The sequence below is a fragment of the Mixophyes fleayi genome, chromosome 1 (genome assembly GCF_038048845.1).
Source record: "Mixophyes fleayi isolate aMixFle1 chromosome 1, aMixFle1.hap1, whole genome shotgun sequence".
NCBI lineage: Eukaryota > Metazoa > Chordata > Amphibia > Anura > Limnodynastidae > Mixophyes > Mixophyes fleayi.
In genome coordinates, this window is record NC_134402.1 from 299,121,975 (window position 1) to 299,142,846 (window position 20,872).

At 41.7% G+C, this 20,872-nt stretch overlaps 1 protein-coding gene across 2 annotated transcripts in view; it reads right to left on the minus strand.

Annotated features, from left to right (window-relative positions):
• The window catches only part of SLC35D2 (solute carrier family 35 member D2), a 79,329-nt gene that overhangs the window by 35,537 nt on the left and 22,920 nt on the right, over nucleotides 1–20,872 (minus strand). For both annotated transcript variants that reach the window (XM_075211089.1, XM_075211088.1), the window contains exons 2-4: nucleotides 17,317–17,350; nucleotides 12,563–12,649; nucleotides 6,343–6,410 (exon numbers count right to left, since the gene is read on the minus strand). In XM_075211089.1, the coding sequence (XP_075067190.1) occupies nucleotides 6,343–6,410; nucleotides 12,563–12,649; nucleotides 17,317–17,350 (189 nt within the window). The remainder of the gene's footprint in view (nucleotides 1–6,342; nucleotides 6,411–12,562; nucleotides 12,650–17,316; nucleotides 17,351–20,872) is intronic.

Genomic DNA, 20,872 nt, shown 5'->3' on the forward strand with positions numbered 1-20,872 from the left:
ATATGTCCAATGCAAATCAACCACCTGACCGATGCAGTATACCAAAGCAGTCCTTTCAGGTAATGCTATGGATCCTTTCAATTAATACTATACAAGGGAACCAAATCCTCTTTTAGGAGGAAATATATCACATTTGTAGGTAGTGGATTTTTGTATATATAAATCACATGGGTGTATATTATTAATCAGATTAAGCCTGTCAAATTGCTTCCCCACAAAGATAAAGTGAAACAGTGCCTTCAGTAGCCCAATTAAAGACACTTAGGGCCAGATATAAAGTTGGACACATTCTACGTCAAAAACGCAGATGTAAAATACATCTAAAAAATCATCGCAATTACAGGGGTATGCTGAGTTTTAGGTATCTTAGGCTACGTACAACTCAGCATACCATATAAAATATCTATGCTAATTCTAAACCTCAAAAATATTCTTTACTTCAATAAGCCTGGCACAGAGGAATATATAACCTTATGTTATTTCTCTATGCAGGTTATGAGCTAACCCAAGGTTGTTCCTGGTATATCTTTGTCTGCTCTCATACAGCCTCATTTAGAGTAAAACATATGTACATTTTCGTGGAATAAATACACACATTTCCACATTGCGCATGCATAGCAAAATGCATCCTTATCCAGACTTCAGCATATCTTGGCTTCCCTCTACCCCTGGAGACGTGGAATGAGGACAGGCATGTGTGAGTTGAGAACAGTAAGTAGAATGTCCCACTCTCCGACCACAACCTCCTTTCCTTCAGCCTCACCTTACCTCATGCTCTTCCCTCTGCACCCCAGTGTGTACACACATACACACTGAAATCTAAGTACTCTTAACACAATCCATTTCTCATTTTCACTAAAATAACTGTTTCACTTCCTACCTATCGAACCGCTCCTTTAGTGTTTGTACCCCTGGCACATCCTCGCCTCCACTCCCAATAACTGTTGGGGTCCCACAGGGCTCTGTTCTTGGCCCTTTATTTTTATTTTTTCATTGTACAACCTTTCACTTAGGACACTAATGCACTCGTTCGGCCTCCAATACCACCTCTACACTGATGATTCCCAAATCTATATCTCTTCCCCTGACCTATCTCCTCCTGTACTATCTCATGGAGGGCCTGATCAACCAATAGGCTGATCAGGCTGCAGCCTGGAGCGCTGGAGTCCGGGGGGCGCAGCGTCCCCGAGGTTAAATTTTTTTCCCTTTCATTTTTTTTTTTTTTACTTAGGCAGCGTTGGTCCTGAATCATCGGGACCGCCCCTTGTCTAAAGGGGGCGGCCCGACTACTAGATGACAGGCAGTCTGGCAGCAATCACTGCTAGCTGCCTGTCAGCGCGGCCGCGGGAGCTTCTTACTGTGGTCACATGAGATCAGGACTTCCACATCTCACGTGACCACAGTAAGAAGCGCCCGCGGCCGCGCTAACATCGCTGCCAGACTGCCTGTCATGTATAGCGCTGGAGAGAAGACTGCTGTCCAGGAACAACAGGTAAGTCCTAATGTCTGGGGGCGGTGGGGCTGGTAACAAAGCTAAAGGGGCAAGTAAAGAGGCTAATGGTGGCAGGTGACATTGCTAATGGGGGCAGATAATGCTAAAGTGGCAGGTGAAGAGACTAATGGGGGCAGGTAACAATGCTAATGGGGCAGATAACAATGCTAATGGGGGCAGGAAAAGAGGCTAATGGGGGCAGCTAACAATGCTAATGGGGGCAGATAATTCTAAAGGGGCAGGTGAAGAAGCAAATGGGGCAAGTAACAATGATAATAGGGGCAGATAGCAATGCTAATGGGGGCAGATAACAATGCTAATGGGGCAGATAACAATGCTAATGGGGACAGGAGAAGAGGCTAATGGGGGCAGGTAACAATGCTAATGGGGCAGATAATTCTAAAGGGGCAGGTGAAGAAGCTAATGGGGCAAGTAACAATGATAATAGGGGCAGATAGCAATGCTAATGGCTAAAGAGGCTAATGGGGGCAGGTAACAATGCTAATGGGGCAGATAATTCTAAAGGGGCAGATGAAGAGGCTAAAGGGGGCAGTTGACAATGCTAATGGGGTCAGTTGAAGAGGCTGAACGGGGCTGATGAAATGGTTGAGGGGACTATTTAAAAAATAGAGCAGCTTTGGGGGGGCATAATCTTTGTATTGTGTGACGGTTATGAGGATGGTCTCTGTGGTTCTAGGGTCATTAGAATGCAAAATTTTAGTCAGATGGGGCTGATAGAGGTTTATATTTGATTATAGCTCTTTCACAACAATTTTCATATATTTTATTGCCTACATATGCCTGTGCTATGGGGTAGTTTTATATATCCATAATGGACTGTTGTGTTTTGGAGCCTAAGGTAAGAGAGAATGCACAATCTGTCTAATTTTGAATGCTGGCGAATTCTCCTGAATATACGTATTCAGGAGTATTCCTATACACTTATATTGGGTGGGGGGGGGGGGGCGCTGCGGCGGTAATAGCCTAGGGCGCCCTTAATCGGGCCCTGATCTCATGTAACCAACTGTATTTCTGCTATCTCCCCATTGATGTTCCAACGCTACCAAAAGCTCAACATGTGCAAAACAGAGCTTATTATCTTCCCTCCTGCCAAAATAACCACCTGCCCTCAAATCTCCCTAACTGTCAATAACACCACAACTTCCTCAGTCTCCCAAGCCCGATGCCTTGGTGTCACACTTGACTCAACCCTCTGCTTTATTCCTCACATCCAGACTCTCTCCCAGTCCTGTCCACTCCACCTTAAAAACATTGCCAGAATACACCCTTTTCTTACTCAACATTCTACCTGAACTCTTATATACTCTCTCATCACCCGTCTTGACTATTGCAACCTCCTGCTATCTGGCATTCCTGACACCCATATATCCACACTTCATTCCATCCTAAATGCTGCTGTAAGACTGATCTTCCTCTACATCTGCTGCACCACTTTGCAAATCTCTACACTGGCTCCATTTTCTCCAGTATCAAATTCAAATTACTGACCTTAACCTACAAAGTCCTCAACAACACTACCCATGCTTACATCTCAAATCTCATATCAAAATACTCTCCCTCCCACCCTCTTAGATCTACCTCTGACCTTCGCCTTGTCTCGTCTCTGATAACTACTTTTCACTCCCGCCTACAAGATTTCTCCCGTGCTGCTCCCCACTTATGGAATTCCCTGCCAGGCACAATCAGACTTTCCCACAGCCTTCAAATCTTTAGAAGCTCTTTGAAAACCCATCTCTTTTTTAGAGGTGACCTTATACTTGATAACACTATTCACAATCCCACTAATGCAACCTCACAACTATCCCAATCTCCACTCTGAGAAACACTAGCTCCTCTTGTTTCAACTGTGCCTTCTTCCACTTAAAATGTAAGATCTCTAATGAGCAGGGTCCTTCATACCCTTTGTTTTCATGTATGCATTTATTTTGTCTACCTTGTATGTTTCTGTTTTATGTATGTACTATTCTCTCTACTGTATGGCGCTGCAGAGCACTGTGGCACCTTACAAGTCTACGATAATAATAATAATAACTGGACAGTGGCCACTCATTGGCATCGGTTGCGCCACCGACACCACAAGTCCAGCTATTTAAGCTTCCCCCCAAGCATTACACTAGCTGTTCCCTTAAATAATTGCCCCAGGTGCTTCACCTGTGTTCCTGTGCTGTGTGTGTGGAAGAGTCTACAGTCTTAACCCTGTCTGTAGCATGAGCCTGCAGATTCCCAAGGAAAATATTAGTCTCTACTTTAATAGAATGTGGCAAAATGCTCCTATTGCCACAATATATAATTAAAGTTAATTAAGATGCACACTGCATGGATGCATATTAGCAACTGCAGGAATGTAGCAGCAATAAGGGTAACAGCAGTTAACCCTGGAAGCCCAGTTGCAACCCCTATACAGTCAAGTGAAAAAGAAAGTCTGCTCGTGCGTTTAGCATTATTGTCCTGTTGACCAAACCAATCTTGGCCAAACTTCAGTTTTCAGATAGATGGCCCAACATTTTCCACTAGAATTCTCTGGTATAAAAAATTAGTTCATGGAGGACTTAATGACTGTGAGGTGTTCAGGTCCTGTGTATGCAAAACAACCTCAAATCATTGCCCCATCACCACTGTGCTTTATGTTTTTTTTTATAAGGTCTTGGGTTTAGTTCAGGTGCAATTTTGCAAACCTAAGCTGTACTGGAGTGAAGGGTCTTTCGCCTGGCTACCCTTTCATGACAGCCATACTTATTCAGTGAACCTTACCATTTATGGTATTGACCGAGGCCTGCAAGATGCGTGGATGTAGCTTTTGAGTTCTTTGAGATTTCTCGACACACCATATGGTTTGATCTTTGAATGAATTTCCTGGGAAGATTGGCAATTGTCTTCAGTGTTCTCAATTTGTAAGCAATCTCTCTCACTGTAGACTGATAGACTTTAAATTGTTTGGAAATGGCCTTATAACCATTTCAGACTGATGAGCAGCAAAAATTGCTTCTTTGATATCATTGGAAATGTTGTCAGAGAAACAAAGGCATGGTATTAACAAAACCTGAATGCGCCAGATGGAATTGCCAAATGTTCTGCTTTTATATAGATGTAAAAACACTTCCTGATGACTGATAAAAAATAACTGCATTTAATTAGGAGGACTGGACTCATATTACTTTATTGATATGGAAGGATTGTTTTCTTTATCACACTTGGCTACTTCATGTCGACTGGTGAGGACTAAATGCTTATATCAGTCACTCTCTCTGGAACTGTGAACCAGCATGCATAGATTAGCAGTTATGAGAGGCTTTCTAAACTAAGAGTGTTGTGCAATGTGACGGTACAATGCTGCCTGATGAATTTAGGACTAGAAAGTTTTAAATCTATATACATAAAAGAAGACGTTTGCTTGTTGGTGAATATCTTCACCACCCCAGCACCGACTGGGATGAACTTTGACCAGGGGACCTTCCACTGGGTAGATTGGGTTTGTTTGTCTGTCTGGTTATGCATTCGGACACCTGCACCGATTGGAATGAAACCAACGCAAGGTGGTCCAATTGGATCCTGGCCAGGTTTTAAGGCAGTTAGGGTCCCGGTTGGACCTGCCATTGGTGTACGCTGGACAGAACTTTGACCTAGGGAGCCTGTTCTGAGCTTTCCACTGAATGGATTTGGAAGAGAACTTCACAGACTGGTAACATTGGATCCCAGAAGACATACTAGGGGGTTTTGGTTCAGTCGGACCTCTCATTGGTGGACGTTGGCTAGAACTTTGACCTGGGGAACCTGTTCTGGGCCTTCCACTGGATGGATTTGGATGACATTTAATATAAAAACAAAAACGACAATGGGCAGCTACCTCATGGGTGTGTTGGAGGAGCTGCGAAGCTGCTAATTATTTGTAAAATATTGACAGTTACATCCAACTCATTGATAACTTAATAACTTGGGGCCTGATTCATTAAGGATCTCAAATGAAGAGGATACTCATTTCAGTCTCCTGGACAAAACCATGTTACAATGGAAGGGGTGCAAATAAGTGTTCTGTTTTACACATAAGTTAAATACTGCTTGTTTTTTCATGTAACACACAAATATTTGATAGCTTATTTGTACACTGAAATTTAAAGTTGATATTTGTGTGTTACATGAAAAAACAGGCAGTATTTAACTTATGTGTAAAACAGAACACTTATTTGCACCCCTTCCATTGTAACATGGTTTTGTCCAGGAGACTGAATTGAGAATCCTCTTCATTTAAGAACCTTAATGAATCAGGCCCTTGAAGATTTAAACCCGGGCAACGCCGTGTACTTCAGCTAGTATCTAACAAGCCTGTCACACTAATACTTACAAAGTCAGGAGGAAGGTGTACATGAAACTGAAACAGGTCATGGAAGACAGGTGTTGAATATAGTAAGGTAAGTTAGGATGGGGAAAACAAAAATACAGATGCAATAGTTCCACCTCCTTCTTCACACAAGACTGACTTCTGCCGTTCATAAGGTCTTGCTGCCTCATTAACGGTGTCTTCTACTGGAGGAATGAGTGCTTTTACTCAGCTCTGCATGACCCTTTGTCAGGCAAACTGCCATTAAATTAGTGTGTCCATACGGCCTGCTGTTCTGTTGTTGCTGTGATGCTGTTTGCTGTTTCCTGTACCAGAATTAATAAAGACGTTCTGAACATGTTTGTTTTTGACTTGACCCTTAACACTCATAAGATGGCATTAGAAGTGGAATCGAGTAATCATGTCATAGTATTCTATCATACATGTTTCGATTTTAATTTTCAGATGTCTTAATTGTACAAGGGCAATAAAAAACACATTTTATTTTAATTACCTTAGTTTTTGTGTACTTGACAATCCAGTCAAATGATTCCCAATGTATAATAAAGGCAAAGGAAATAACTGTAAAGAGTAGAAAGTGATACAATGAATAATATAAAACTGTTGCCAATCAATGTGATTTGCACAATCTATTAGGCTATGCTGCTCCATCTGACACTAGTCTGACTATTAAAACAAAGCAAGTTCTATTCAAGACAGTAAGAATATGCATAAACAAGAAGTATAAGGCTGAATTAAAAATTAATTTTCACCTTTCATCTCTTCTACAAATAATAATTTGTGATTTTTAGAAATTCAGAATAATAAAAATAAATTTTCATATTCTCAGCCTAAACAAACTGCAGAAATATCAAAATATTAAGAAATTAGGAAACTATCATCAAAGCCAGTGCTTGGTATTCCAGAATTCACAAACATTTATCTTATCATTACCCTCACCTTAATTTGCAACCATTGTAAGCTCAATAAACATTTGCTAAATGATTTGCTTGTAAAACAAAAAAGAAAATACATTTGTATTCAGGTTTACATAAACAAACCCCTAGAAAAAGCGATGGAATTCCACAACACAGCTTAGACAGAGGGGTATGTGTTACAGAAATATTTTCTGCCCATTTCCAGTAGGAATACAGGCCCAAATAATGTATCATGTGAATAAAGTTGGTAGAATATTTGTGCCAAATATGGAATGGAATTTCAAGCTAGCATATGAACATACTGTAATACATCTACATTTAAATTTTGTTGAGAGAGATACCGGTACAGTCGTATATATATTTGAACAACCCCTCTATTTAGAGATACCCCCATATATTCCTTCAGTGGGGTTTTCCTGCCATTACCGGTTTGAAAGCACAACAATGTTGACAGCTAGGAGAAAAGAGAACTGTCAGCACAGGTATTGATTGTTGTCAAAATTCCATTCAGTATTTGTATAATGGATCCGGACCCTGAAAAATCCATGGCCATTTAATTAGTAGTGGTGTGAAGTGCAGACCGCCTGGCCACTGTGCAAACACTGACAGCTCTCATCCCTGCAGTACAGTAACGGGGATCTCGTAGAGCAAATTGGTACATGGTTGGGTGTGACAAAATAGCAGGTGTAAATCCTTTATCTATGCAACTTGGTTGTACCATGTTACTTGAAAGAGCACATAAAAACAATTAGTTAATGTGAATTAAGGAAATCTTTGTTTTGTGCTTCTACTCTCTATCCTAATACTGTAGCCAATCTAATTTGAGGAATTTAATTGGCAAACCCAACCTATGTATGTTAGGGTTCTGTTCAAAACCACTTCCTTAATTACAGCCATGGAGCCAGACACGTGATATAAACGTTTTAAACTGTTTATTGCAGAAAAGTATAATCCAGTTAAGGCAAAATAAACAGTAACAGTTCAGGCTGAATGGAACAATGGATTTCCAGATCTTGGCAAACAAGCAGTAAATAATAAAGAAATGCAGCAGATGACTTAACTGAAACCAGTTTGTAGTAGCAGCCAGAAACATGCAGGTAATCCAGGAACAGAGAGACACATGAGCAGGCTAGGAACATCAATGACCAGCAAAGGCTTCTGGAACAAGCAGGCATAAATAGGCCACAGACAGGTGTGGCTGATTAACTAGCAGTGGTAGTTAACCCCTGATAGTAGGAAAAAGCCAAACAGCAGCACCTCTGGATGATCACAGGTACTGCAGGGTAATATACACACAGGGAAACAAGGCAAATCATAACACAGGGTAAAATGCACACAAAGATACAAGGCAGATCATAACATTATCCCCCCCTTACAGGAGCGGATTCCAGACGCTCCACAAAAAGTCTCTTTCAGTCTTTTCTCTTCTTCCGCTTACTCCTCTTGCGGGATTTTCTAGGAGACATAATTGAGTCCTTCTCCAATGGAGTGCAGACAAACCCCAATTCTTCAAAAGCACAAAAAGAATTGTCAAGTTCATCCACCAAGTCTCTAGAAGTCTCAATTTCAGACTCAGAGTCTGAGTCCCATTCTACAGTCGGAACAGGACCTATTATTTTTTGACAAACTGGTGCTATGCCCATGAAGCCGGCGACCAAGGTTTGTTGTGATTGGTATAGTTGAGAAAAGGGTTTTTCCTGTTTGTTCTTTTTAGTTTTTGAAGATATAGGTTGACCAACAGAAGCAACGGGCATCGATGATTTGTGAATAAGCATAGGAGCTAAGACACAGACCGGAATGGAAACAGAAGGACTATGACCAGGAAAATCAACTGTTGATGGAGAGTACTTCTTGCACACAGCGTTAACAAAGTCCATGGTATTATGGATAATGGGGTTATCGGAATTTAGAAGGGAGAAGGCCCAGGTCTGTGGCTCCCCTCTAAAACTCATAATTATAGAACCCACCTGGTTAAATTGGTTGGCAAAGTACTCTGGAGAGTCTTGAAACTGTTTCATGGACAGCTGAAGAACCGACAAAAACTGTTTGATGTCCCCATCAAAGAAGACTGGAGGAGGATCTGATGACTTGGAAGAGGCATCTGGGCATTCTAGCTCACAAGGAAACTCTGGGGAGTCCTCCACTTGAGCAGCAGTCTCTGGAGAATCCCGCAGAGCAGGAGTCCCCGACTGGGACGGTAAGCTGGGCACATCTGACGGATAGCCCAGACTGAGCACACCACTCGGACTGTACAGCACTGTGAGGAGCCGCAGAGCAGACAGCACTGTGAGGAGCCGCAGAGCAGACAGCACTGTGAGGAGCCGCAGAGCAGACAGCACTGAGAGGAGCCGCAGAGCAGCCAGCACTGTGGGGAGCCGCAGAGCAGACAGCACTGTGAGGAGCCGCAGAGCAGACAGCACTGTGGGGAACCGCAGAGCAGACAGCACCAAGTGGTAACTCTGGCTGAACCGCATGGACTGGCAACTCTGGCTGAACCGCATGGACTGGCAACTCGGGCTGACCGCATGGACTGGCAACTCGGGCTGAACCGCATGGACTGGCAACTCGGGCTGGACCGCATGGACTGGCAACTCGGGCTGGACCGCATGGACTGGCAACTCGGGCTGAACCGCATCGACTGGCAACTCGGGCTGAACCACATGGACTGGCAACTCGGGCTGAACCGCATGGAACAGGGCCCTCTCTGGAGCAGACTGGAGGGACAGGGTCCTCTCTGGAGCAGACTGGCGGGACAGGGCCCTCTCTGGAGCAGACTGGAGGGACAGGGCCCTCTCTGGAGCAGACTGGAGGGACAGGGCCCTCTCTGGAGCAGACTGGAGGGACAGGGCCCTCTCTGGAGCAGACTGGAGGGACAGGGCCCTCTCTGGAGCAGACTGGAGGGACAGGGCCCTCTCTGGAGCAGACTGGAGGGACAGGGCCCTCTCTGGAGCAGAATGGAGGGACAGGGCCCTCTCTGGAGCAGAATGGAGGGACAGGGCCCTCTCTGGAGCAGACTGGAGGGACAGGGCCCTCTCTGGAGCAGACTGGAGGGACAGGGCCCTCTCTGGAGCAGACTGGAGAGACAGGGCCCTCTCTGGAGCAGACTGGAGGGACAGGGCCCTCTATGGAGCAGACTGGAGGGACAGGGCCCTCTCTGGAGCAGACTGGAGGGACAGGGCCCTCTCTGGAGCAGACTGGAGGGACAGGGCCCCCTCTGGAGCAGACTGGAGGAACAGGGTCCCCTCTGGAGCAGACTGGAGGGACAGGGCCCCCTCTGGAGCAGACTGGAAGGGCAGCGTCCCCTCTGGAGCAGACTGGAAGGGCAGCGCCCCCTCTGGAGCAGACTTGAAGGGCAGCGCCCCCTCTGGAGCAGACTGGAAGGGCAGAGCCCCCTCTGGAGCAGACTGGAAGGGCAGCGCCCCCTCTGGAGCAGACTGGAAGGGCAGCGCCCCCTCTGGAGCAGACTGGAGCTCAGGAACGACAGCAGCTTGTGACTTGGAACTGGAGGCAGCGGCTGAAAACTCGGAACTGGAGGCAGCGGCTGAAGACTCGGAACCGGGCAGCACAGTGGCAGGAGACTCGTGTGCAATGGCTGCAGCAGGAGACTCAGGACCGGACACAGCGGCAGCAGGCTCAGGACCGGACACAGCGGCAGCAGTCTCAGGACCGTACACAGTGGCAGCAGTCTCAGGACCGGACACAGTGGCAGCAGGCTCCAAGCTGGAGGCAGATGATGAGACCTCAGAGCTGGAGGCACATGATGTGACCTCAGAGCTGGAGGCAGATGATGTGACCTCAGAGCTGGAGGCAGATGATGTGATCTCAGAGCTGGAGGCAGATGATGTGACCTCAGAGCTGGAGGCAGATGATGTGACCTCAGAGCTGGAGGCAGATGATGTGACCTCAGAGCTGGAGGCAGATGATGTGACCTCAGAGCTGGAGGCAGATGATGTGATCTCAGAGCTGGAGGCAGATGATGTGACCTCAGAGCTGGAGGCAGATGATGTGACCTCAGAGCTGGAGGCAGATGATGTGACCTCAGAGCTGGAGGCAGATGATGTGACCTCAGAGCTGGAGGCAGAGGCTGGCACCTCGGGACAGGAGACAGAGGCTGGCACCTCGGGACAGGAGACAGAGGCTGGCACCTCAGGACAGGAGACAGAGGCTGGCACCTCGGGACAGGAGACAGAGGCTGGCACCTCGGGACAGGAGACAGAGGCTGGCACCTCGGGACAGGAGACAGAGGCTGGCACCCCGGAATAGGCGCCTGGAGCCTTAGGACTGGTAACTGGGGTTGGCAGATTGGGTCTCATCCCAGGGAGCAGAACAGCTGAAGTGTAAACAAATCCAGAGTGCGGAGAAGTAACAACAGAAGATGGTTTGGTAGGCTGTCGTGGTCTGCAGAGAGGACAGGCTTGTAAGAAGTGTATATTACTTGAACAGTAGAGACACAGTTTGTTGGTTATTCTGCGCCGTTGCTCCACTTCGGTCAGGTGGGGGCGTGGACCACTTGTGAACCGGGCATTTGTTACACTGTAGTTGTTAATTAAATGCAAATTTGTTATAGTACTATTAAGAGGTGCTGGCAGCACAGTTTCAGCAGCAGACAGAGTTGGCTGAAGCAAATCAACAGTATTGGATTTCAGAGAAACAGATTCTGATAGTCTCCTGAGTGGGTCCAAAAGTAAAGCAGAAAATTGAGCCAGCTGAGAGCGTAACAGAATTATGTCAGTTTGTAGACACTGAAGCACAGGCTGTTCAGCCATTTGTAGAGCAGACATGTTTGCAGGGAGAAAACAAATGAAATCAATTGCAATGAGAGTTCCAGGTGAAATCTGAAGCAGGGTTTTTCCACATGACTCCAAGGCTTTCTTTTTGGCGGGTCATTCTGTTAGGGTTCTGTTCAAAACCACTTCCTTAATTACAGCCATGGAGCCAGACACGTGATATAAACGTTTTAAACTGTTTATTGCAGAAAAGTATAATCCAGGTAAGGCAAAATAAACAGTAACAGTTCAGGCTGAATGGAACAATGGATTTCCAGATATTGGCAAACAAGCAGAAAATAATAAAGAAATGCAGCAGTGGACTTAACTGAAACCAGTTTGTAGTAGCAGCCAGAAACATGCCGGTAATCCAGGAACAGAGAGACACATGAGCAGGCTAGGAACATCAATGACCAGCAAAGGCTTCTGGAACATGCAGGCATAAATAGGCCACAGACAGGTGTGGCTGATTAACTAGCAGTGGTAGTTAACCCCTGATAGTAGGAAAAAGCCGAACAGCAGCACCTCTGAATGATCACAGGTACTGCAGGGTAATATAAACACAGGGAAACAAGGCAAATCATAACACAGGGTAAAATGCACACAAAGATATAAGGCAGATCATAACAATGTATTTATGTATCATATAACACTAGATTCAAGTCAATGGAAATTAACCAAAATAACTTGCCATATCCCCCAATTACTGTTGATTATTTCACAGATATATACAGAGCATTAGTGGCATAGGGACCTATTTATTAAATGACAAATATCTCTATCTCCGTATACATTAAGATATCAAATCAGCCTTATCAATGCATTTGAATAAATAGACCTCATAGTTTGCAAACCCCACAGTAAATTTTAGACTTGCTGTTTCCGATGCTCTGAAACAAGTCATTGCAGTGAAATGTTAAAAAAGAGCAATGTCATTTTTGATCATCAAAGTACATTGTGAGTTGTAACATACATGTTACAGCATTGCCTAGCTGCATTGTGTAGTTATGCCATTAAAAGAAAGACTTACCTTTTTTGGGATCTGTCTGTCAAAATCGGGGAATGTGATGAAGTCATTCATCTTTCCAAAGTACAGTATAAGTATTGTAAATGCCATCTAAGAAAAAAGGGCAAAAATGTGAGCAACTTTCTAAGAAGATATTAGACAGCATACATGCTGACATTGGACAACATCGACAGACCTGTAGACATATCCTTAATTTGAGGCTGCATAAAAGTACTACAAAACAATACTACTGTTATATAAATGTACCTGTCTACCACATGTACTTAAGAAGGGGGTTTCTGCCATTAATGTATTAACTTCTGCACATACAGTATCTGCCAATTTTACTAAATGCATTGATTTTTTTTCTGTGCTTATCATATAGTTATCATCATGCAGACTTGCTTATTACCCTTGGATAAAACATATTTCTGCTGTGCTCTATGCATTGGATACAATGATATGCAAAAGCTAGCTTTTATGGCAAATTGCAAAGGTAAGCAAATTTTAAAAAAATGAATAGAGATATAAATGGCTAGAAGCACAGAAGCTAGAAAGAAAAAAAACAATCTATTAAACCTTTCAGGAGGCCATGTACAAGCCAATAACTTAATTAGATGCCAACCATTAGCTGAGGACAAGAACATATAAGATCAATAACCTGTCTAAAGCAGGCATAGATTCCTTTAAGCCAGGGGTCAGGGAACATTTTTACCTTTTACCCCCAAATATATTTAGATACGCTGACGTTACCCCCTTGATTTGAAAGGAAGGAAATCATATATTATTAATTATTGGAATTCAAAATTTTATTGAGGCTATTCAAAATTTCTTTGAAAGCTTCAACTTTAAAACTTCAGGTTTTTGAGAATTAATATTTCTTCATTTTTGATATGAGAGCATCAATATCGGGGCATTTTGATGTCAGAGCAATTTGACATCAAAAGTCTTCAGCGTCCAATCGATTTCTCTGCTTTGTTTTTATGTTCGTTAGCGTGGAAAATCCTTGTTCGCAAAGGTAGGTTCTTGCAAAAGGCAGCAACTCTTTGACTGCCTCCTCATGTGCAATTTTGAATGCCTTTGCAGCTGTTGACATCCAAAAATATGACAGATCTGCTTTGTTTTCAAATGCAATATGTCATACTTACCGACTTTCTTCAGCACTCTTCCGGGAGCCTGCCACTGGAGGTGGGCGTGAGGGGGGCGGGGCGGCCAAAATCGCGTCATTTTGGCCAAACGCCGCGATTCACCGGGAATCACAGCGTTTGGGATCTAATTCTGCCCACTTCACTAGGAAGTGGGGCACTTCCTAGTGAAGTGGGCAGAATTCGGGAGATTGCCACACTCACCCGGGAGTCCGGGAGACTCTCGAAAAATGCGGGAGTCTCCCGGACATTCCGGGAGAGTTGGCAAGTATGCAATATGTGCTTCATTATTGCATCGAAGCTCAAGAAGTGCCTTTGCCAACCCTTGAGGCTCTTCTGGTACGACAGCAATTTCACATTTAAAGGTGTCTACAATCCAACTGACAGCATGTGAATCAGCAGCATTACCCCCAGGAATTTCATTTTTACCCCATTTGGGGTAATTTACCCCTGTTCCCTGACCACTGCTTTAAGCCGTCTTGGACCACAGATCGTTTCATAATTATGGTCTTGACAACCTCTGGTTCCAGCGCTGTGTCGGGAACCATTTTATCTAGATATCGGGCACACTATGATTTAAGCACAGCTCTAAGTGAAAGAGCTGTGTTCCCAATGACATCTTATGGAAGGGCTGGCTGTATTAGGAAAGGATATATAAGATCCATGTCTCTCCTGCTGCTTAGTTACAATAGATGACTGATAATCAATTGCAATAGATCATTGTCATTCCCAAGCAAAAACAATAACCTCTTCCTCACCCTCCTTACACCTTTTCCTCTCTTCTTGCACCCCTCACATGTAATCGCATATTATAACAACTATACAGACATATACATGCAACTTTATTTCAATGTATATTGACATGTGTCCATAAGTTTGCAATAGCCACAGTAAAGCTGTTTAGTAATAACAACTTGCTGTGCTTAGATAGTATTGTCTAGCTTTGTTTATGTGCATGTTCAACTGGTCAGCACTTTATCTTTCTATTTTGCTACCAAAGTAGTCAATGTTGTAAAAAAATAAATAAATGGCAATTTAACATGGCTAAGGAGACATGGAGACATGAATCAAGTCCCTCCTGGCCAAACAACACAACAAGTTAAATAAACGTAAAAAAAAATAATTAGCGTATTATTACTGTTGTTCCACAGCCCTGGACTATGGGGTAAATGGCATATTGTACAAAAATAGGGACATACAAGATATACAAAATAAATGTAGATGTAAAAATAAAGGATAGGGAGGGCCCTGCTCATAGAAATTTTCATTCTAGGAAAAGGACAGAGATTAAACAAGAGGAGTGAATGTAGTTTAAAGAGATTCGGATAGTAGCAAGGGTCATCATCATCACTATTTATTTATATATATATATATATATATATATATATATATATATATATATATATATATATATATAGTGCCACCAATTCTGCAGTGCTGTACAGAGAATGTTTGTCATTCATATCAGTCCCTAACCTACCAGAATGTTTTTTGAAGTGTGGGAGGAAACTGGAGTACCCGGAGGAAACTCACGCAAACACGGGAAGAACATTCAAATGCCACACAGATAATGCCCTGTTTGGGAATCAAACTCATGACCCCAGCGCTGTGAGGCAGAACTGCTAACCACTGTGCCACCGTGCTGCCAAGGGGACATCACTGTGAGTAGTATGGCTGTGTGCAGGCTAGGCTCTAGTAAGCAGATGGGTTTTAGAAACTGTAGTATGATTAGTAATGGTAGAAAATTAGGAAAAGTGGTTAGTAGCATGGGAGAAGTCTTGAAGGCAGGGATTAGAAATTGTTGTCAGAGAGGAAGCGAGGTGCAGATCATAGGCAGATCTTTGAGTGACATGATTATAGCCTAGAATAAATGCCATATCTCAGCAATGTTCTGAGTTATGATGTATTTTTTAAAACCCATTACTAGAACTGTTCTTGTACAATAAGGCAATAAATTAGTTGTAAAACAAATTAGCACACTATAACACCTCTTTCAGTGCACACTATAACACCTCTTTCAGTGACATCACCGAGGTGCGTGTTTGGACAAGAAATAAAGTTTTATTGTAGTGAAATGATTTTAGGAATTGTCAGTTTTTGGGGGTTAGTTTGCTACACCTTCTAGCCTTCCCCCAGACGGCAGATTACATGAAAAAGTATGTACTTTTTTTCCATTTCTATATTTTATTTCAGCTATACTTTAAGAAATTGTATTGCATTTATATTTCTAGATGTCAATTAAGAATATTCAATATTGTGACTTTTTATCACATTAACTCCCGTTTAATAATGTTCTGTCTCTGTATACTTAAAGAATTGAAGTGAATTTTTGAACATAGGTGCATTGCTCCTGTTTGCAGTTAACCAATGCATTTAATTGGGAGCGGGGTTGGGGCTTAAAATTTATACTTTTTTCTAACCTCTACCTGCAACAGACTGAAGAAAACAGATATATTTGGTATTGTATTCAGGAAAATTAGTTGATTCAATTATGGGGACTATTTCTGGGGTTGCACTAATTACAAGAAAGTAACTATGGGAACAATCATGGAAAATGTATGTCTTTACTATTGCTGCCTGGTATTCCCTATGCAAAAATATTGGTTCCAGTTTGCTATCAAATTGGAACCAATAAAAAGAAAAATATAATGTCAAATTGGTTTGGGTAGACTAAGAGATTTAAAATAGTAATTCCTGTTTAAAATGAAGCATCTCAATCAGTGAAAGTTCTCCTGTCATGGCTAAGTGGTTAGCACTTCTGCCTTACAGCACTGGGGTCATGAGTTCAATTCCCGACCATAGCCTTATCTGTGAGGAGTTTGTATGTTCTTCCAGTGTTTGCGTGGGTTTCCTCCAGGTGCTCCCACACTCAAAAAACATACTGGTAGGTTAATTGGCTGCTAACAAATTGACCCTAGTCTGTGTGTGTGTCTGTCTGTCTGTGTGTGTGTGTGTTAGGGAATTTAGACTGTAAGCCCCAAATGGGGCAGGGACTGATGTGAGTGTGTTCTCTGTACAGCGCTGCAGAATTAGTGGCGCTATATAAATAAATAGTGATGATGATGATGATGATGTCATGAAATGGTTAAGGAACTAGTAAACAAATTTAAAACAATTTTTTATAAATATCCTAATATTCCTAAAATGTCCCCAACACCTCATACTCATCTGCAGGGTTAAGTCAGAAGCCCTACTGGAAAAACATTTTTTTTTTCCACTAACAACATCCCCTTCTTTGTCTAATAAGCTTCAGATGTTAGCGCTTGTACAGCAGACAATTTTCTTTTTAAACTATTTGAATATATAATATATATATCGTCTATCTCTTATTTACAAGTAATACTTGTGGCAAAAGAGATGGTAAATACAGACAAAAGATAAATAACTCCTGAAAATCATTTTCAACAGCTGTTGACTGACATTTTGTCTAATCCTACTATATAGTTGAGAGCAAACTGGACACCAGTTAAATAAATAACTGTCCTAAATAGTAAAACATAAAAATAACAGTGACCGAGTCAATGGTTTAGTTCATTCATTATCCTGCAAAAAATGGTAACAATTTATAATTTGCAATCTTATAACTTTCATTAATGCCAAAATGACCTACAGCTCTTTCACTAGTAGACATACCTGGCCAACTCCTAGAAATGTTGAAGACGGAAACCTTGATAGAAAAAAAAAAAAAAGGGTAATATAAGTTACAAAGTTAATCATTCGATTTTCCTATTTTCATCTGTGTCTACCCTTTATTATGGGACCTCTAATCAGCAATAAAACATAACACATAGACACAGACATACACCAATAGCAAAAATATCTAGGGTTCATCAATAACAGCTGAAATTGGAAAATAAAATGATCATAGATTGAAATGGTTTCACAATTTCTTGAGACCCAATGATAAATAAATAGCTTGACCCCCAATGACAAATAGCATGATCATAAATTAATATACATGTCAACTTGTATAAACTTGAAAATACATGAAAGCACATACTGAGGGCTATAAGATCTTTTACACTCTGGTAGGCGGCTATTCTTCATACCACCAAGAGGAATGTGGTTTCTGTGGTCTAAAATGGTTTTTAATGGGAACTTTTTAAATAAATAAATATGAGTTATTTCAGGTAATGCACATCACCTGCTATTCTTCTCTTTTTTCTTTTACCATATTGAGGTCCATCAGCTATGAGAATCTTGGAGTGGAGAGAGTACAGTGAGATATAACATATCACACCCACCAGGCTGTGATATGTGACCACAAGCTTTAAGTAAGCATATTAACAAAGGGGATTGAGTCTCCCCAGAAGATATACACACATAGGGTGTTTAACAGCATAACAAATAAAGAATACACCTATTTTTGCTTGGTGATTGGTATATTTATCTAATATATACAAAATATCCTAAGTTTACTACACTATATGTGTTCCTATTCTTTTTCCTTTTTTATCTTTATGGCTTGACTGGCTGGAGTGCAATCATTTTTGAAGCCAAATGATATTGGTTCAAAATTAGAAGAGGATTGGACTTCATGAACTGGTTACTGTTTGTTTTTATATATGTATGGTAAAACTGTAAGAGGTACTATATTGTTTTACATTGTCAAGGTAGTGACCAATGATTGCATATATGTTTACATTTTGATATAGTGTAATAACTTGACACATTAATGTAACTAGATCTAGGTACATGATTATTAGAAATAAATCAATACAATTTTTATTGAATACTCATAGTAATATACCTATTTTCAACTATTTACCAAAAGTCCATAAAAATTGAGACCACCAGTGAGACCAAATGTGTCTGTTATTCATTGATAACTATATTAATTTTTTCCTATAAAATATGTTGAAAAGCAAATATACTAAGACAATGGAATTCCTGGAGCAAGATATTATGATCCATCAAGGTAAAATTGAAATGACGTTTAACAAAGTAGTGGATGTTAATAACTACATTTTATCAGCAAGTAATCAAATGATCCCTCAAATCTCACCTTTTCACACTTGCCTACCGACCCCATTCTAAGACCCTCATCATTCTCCACCTCCTCTATTCACTCCACCTTAATTGTCTCTGTTTACTACCCAAATCCTGTTAATGTTAACTCTTACAAGTTTGGTCCTCTCTACCTCCTATCTCCTCATCCTCTTTGTGATGTTTCCTTTGTTCTAGTTGTGTCTTCTTATGTAGTTGCTTTCTCTATAATATCTTGTATTGATTTTTGCTGATTCTATTTTTTCTAATGTCTCTTACTTATCTGTAGTTTTTTGCTTACTTTTTGCTGATTGTGCAGTGCTGCGGATTCTGTGGCACCATATAAATGATGATAATGATGATGATCACTGTCACGAACGCGCTCCCTGCTGCCATGACTTTGGGGTGTTTGCTGTATGAGGTTACACACGATTTCAGCCCGCAGTCTCTCTCACCTATCACACTGGTTCTAGACCTACGGAATCGCCCCAAACACAGCGCTCTCACACCCCCCAGACACTTCAAGGATCAGCCACCACCTATTGGGTACGGGTAATAGGACCCCAATTTACTATCCCACACCGGCACACAGGCTCCTAGTTCCACAAACTAGCAAGACTTACACCAGCACACACAGGGTTAACTCTTCACACCTTCAGACTGTTACACAAATGTAAATACAAGCACACACAGCTTGTTAATCAAATGTATCAACAAATCACACACAGGGTAACCTGGACAGGCAATCTACACAGGCTATGGATTCTTTAGAGTATCAAGGAAGCAACTTATTAAATTTTAGCTTTAATATACAAAAGGTACAGGGCATTCAGATATAAAGAAAAATAATGAATAAACGAATAATAAATTTGACATAACAAGCAAAAACAGTTTAAAAAATAAAAAGGATTACATTCAGATTTGCACTTACATGAATTGCATTTCTGGCCGAGGGAAATGTGGCTAAGAAGATGGACAGCTTATCAATGTCAATTGATTTCCCAAAAAGACTGACAAATTCTCCTTTCCACACACAGGTTTTTAAGCAACATCAAATGGGACGGCATTCACAGGGGCAGTGTGAATGCTAATGTAGGGGCGGAAATGTCCCCTGGGTGTTACCTCAGGTTTGGTCAAACTATTCCTAAGTTTTGACCTGTTGGTAATTCTTCACAGATATATCTCAGAGAAATAACACCCCCCTCAATAAACCGGTCATAATCTCCCGCACGTTTAAATACCAAACATAATGGAATTACGACAATATCCAATCTCATCCTGAAATACATGTGATTATGGCTGTTCCCTGTGTAGTTGGTATCTATGTTTCAAGACCCTTTTGTGGTGTTTGCCCCTCAGTACGGAGTGGCATCCAGATTTCCCAAAATATGAAAAATGAATTAATTTCCTTTCAAGTTCACATTTCTATATACCGGCATACAGACCATAGGTTTTATACAAGAGTCTCCAAGATCCTCACCTAGGCGTCTGGCTCTCCAATTTACACCTAGGGATTAGTTTGTGTTTATAACCCTATTGAAAGGAAGTCAGTTAGCTAGGGAAATACAGGATCAAATACAATGGATGTCTGTGATCTGCATATCTTAAGCTGGTCTCTTCACAAAGGGTTTACCTAACTCAGTTACCTCCTCCTGGGCTCATTTGGTCACACATTTATCTGAATTGAAGATCAGGTTAATTTAGGTATTCATGCAAAGAGTTATTTGGGTCCTGACATCCAATATTCTATTTCAGCATATCAGATTTATGCTCTCATCCTGACAATCACCATAACTGTCTAGTTAACAAACTAGCAGGGCAATTAGGAGTTAGGATAAATTGATGTAAATTGAACACAATTTCTTACAAAGAAATTCACAGACAAATTGTGGATAAGGCAAAGTCTAGAGACAGTATTATTATAAATAAGACAGACACTTTTAACATATCAAAACAAGACCTACTATAATCCCAATAATTGCCATTCATTTGTTAATTCAATATTTGAACCATGCCCAGTAGATCATGTCAACACTTAATAAGAATTGGCATATTTTATTAAAGGATGAGTTTCTTGCTGATGCTCCCACTTTATCCATGTGTTATTTACAATAAAGGCAATACCTTAAACAACAGTTGGTCTGTAACCACATAGCTCCTAAGATAACAACACAAAACAGTTGGCTAATGACTGTACAACTAG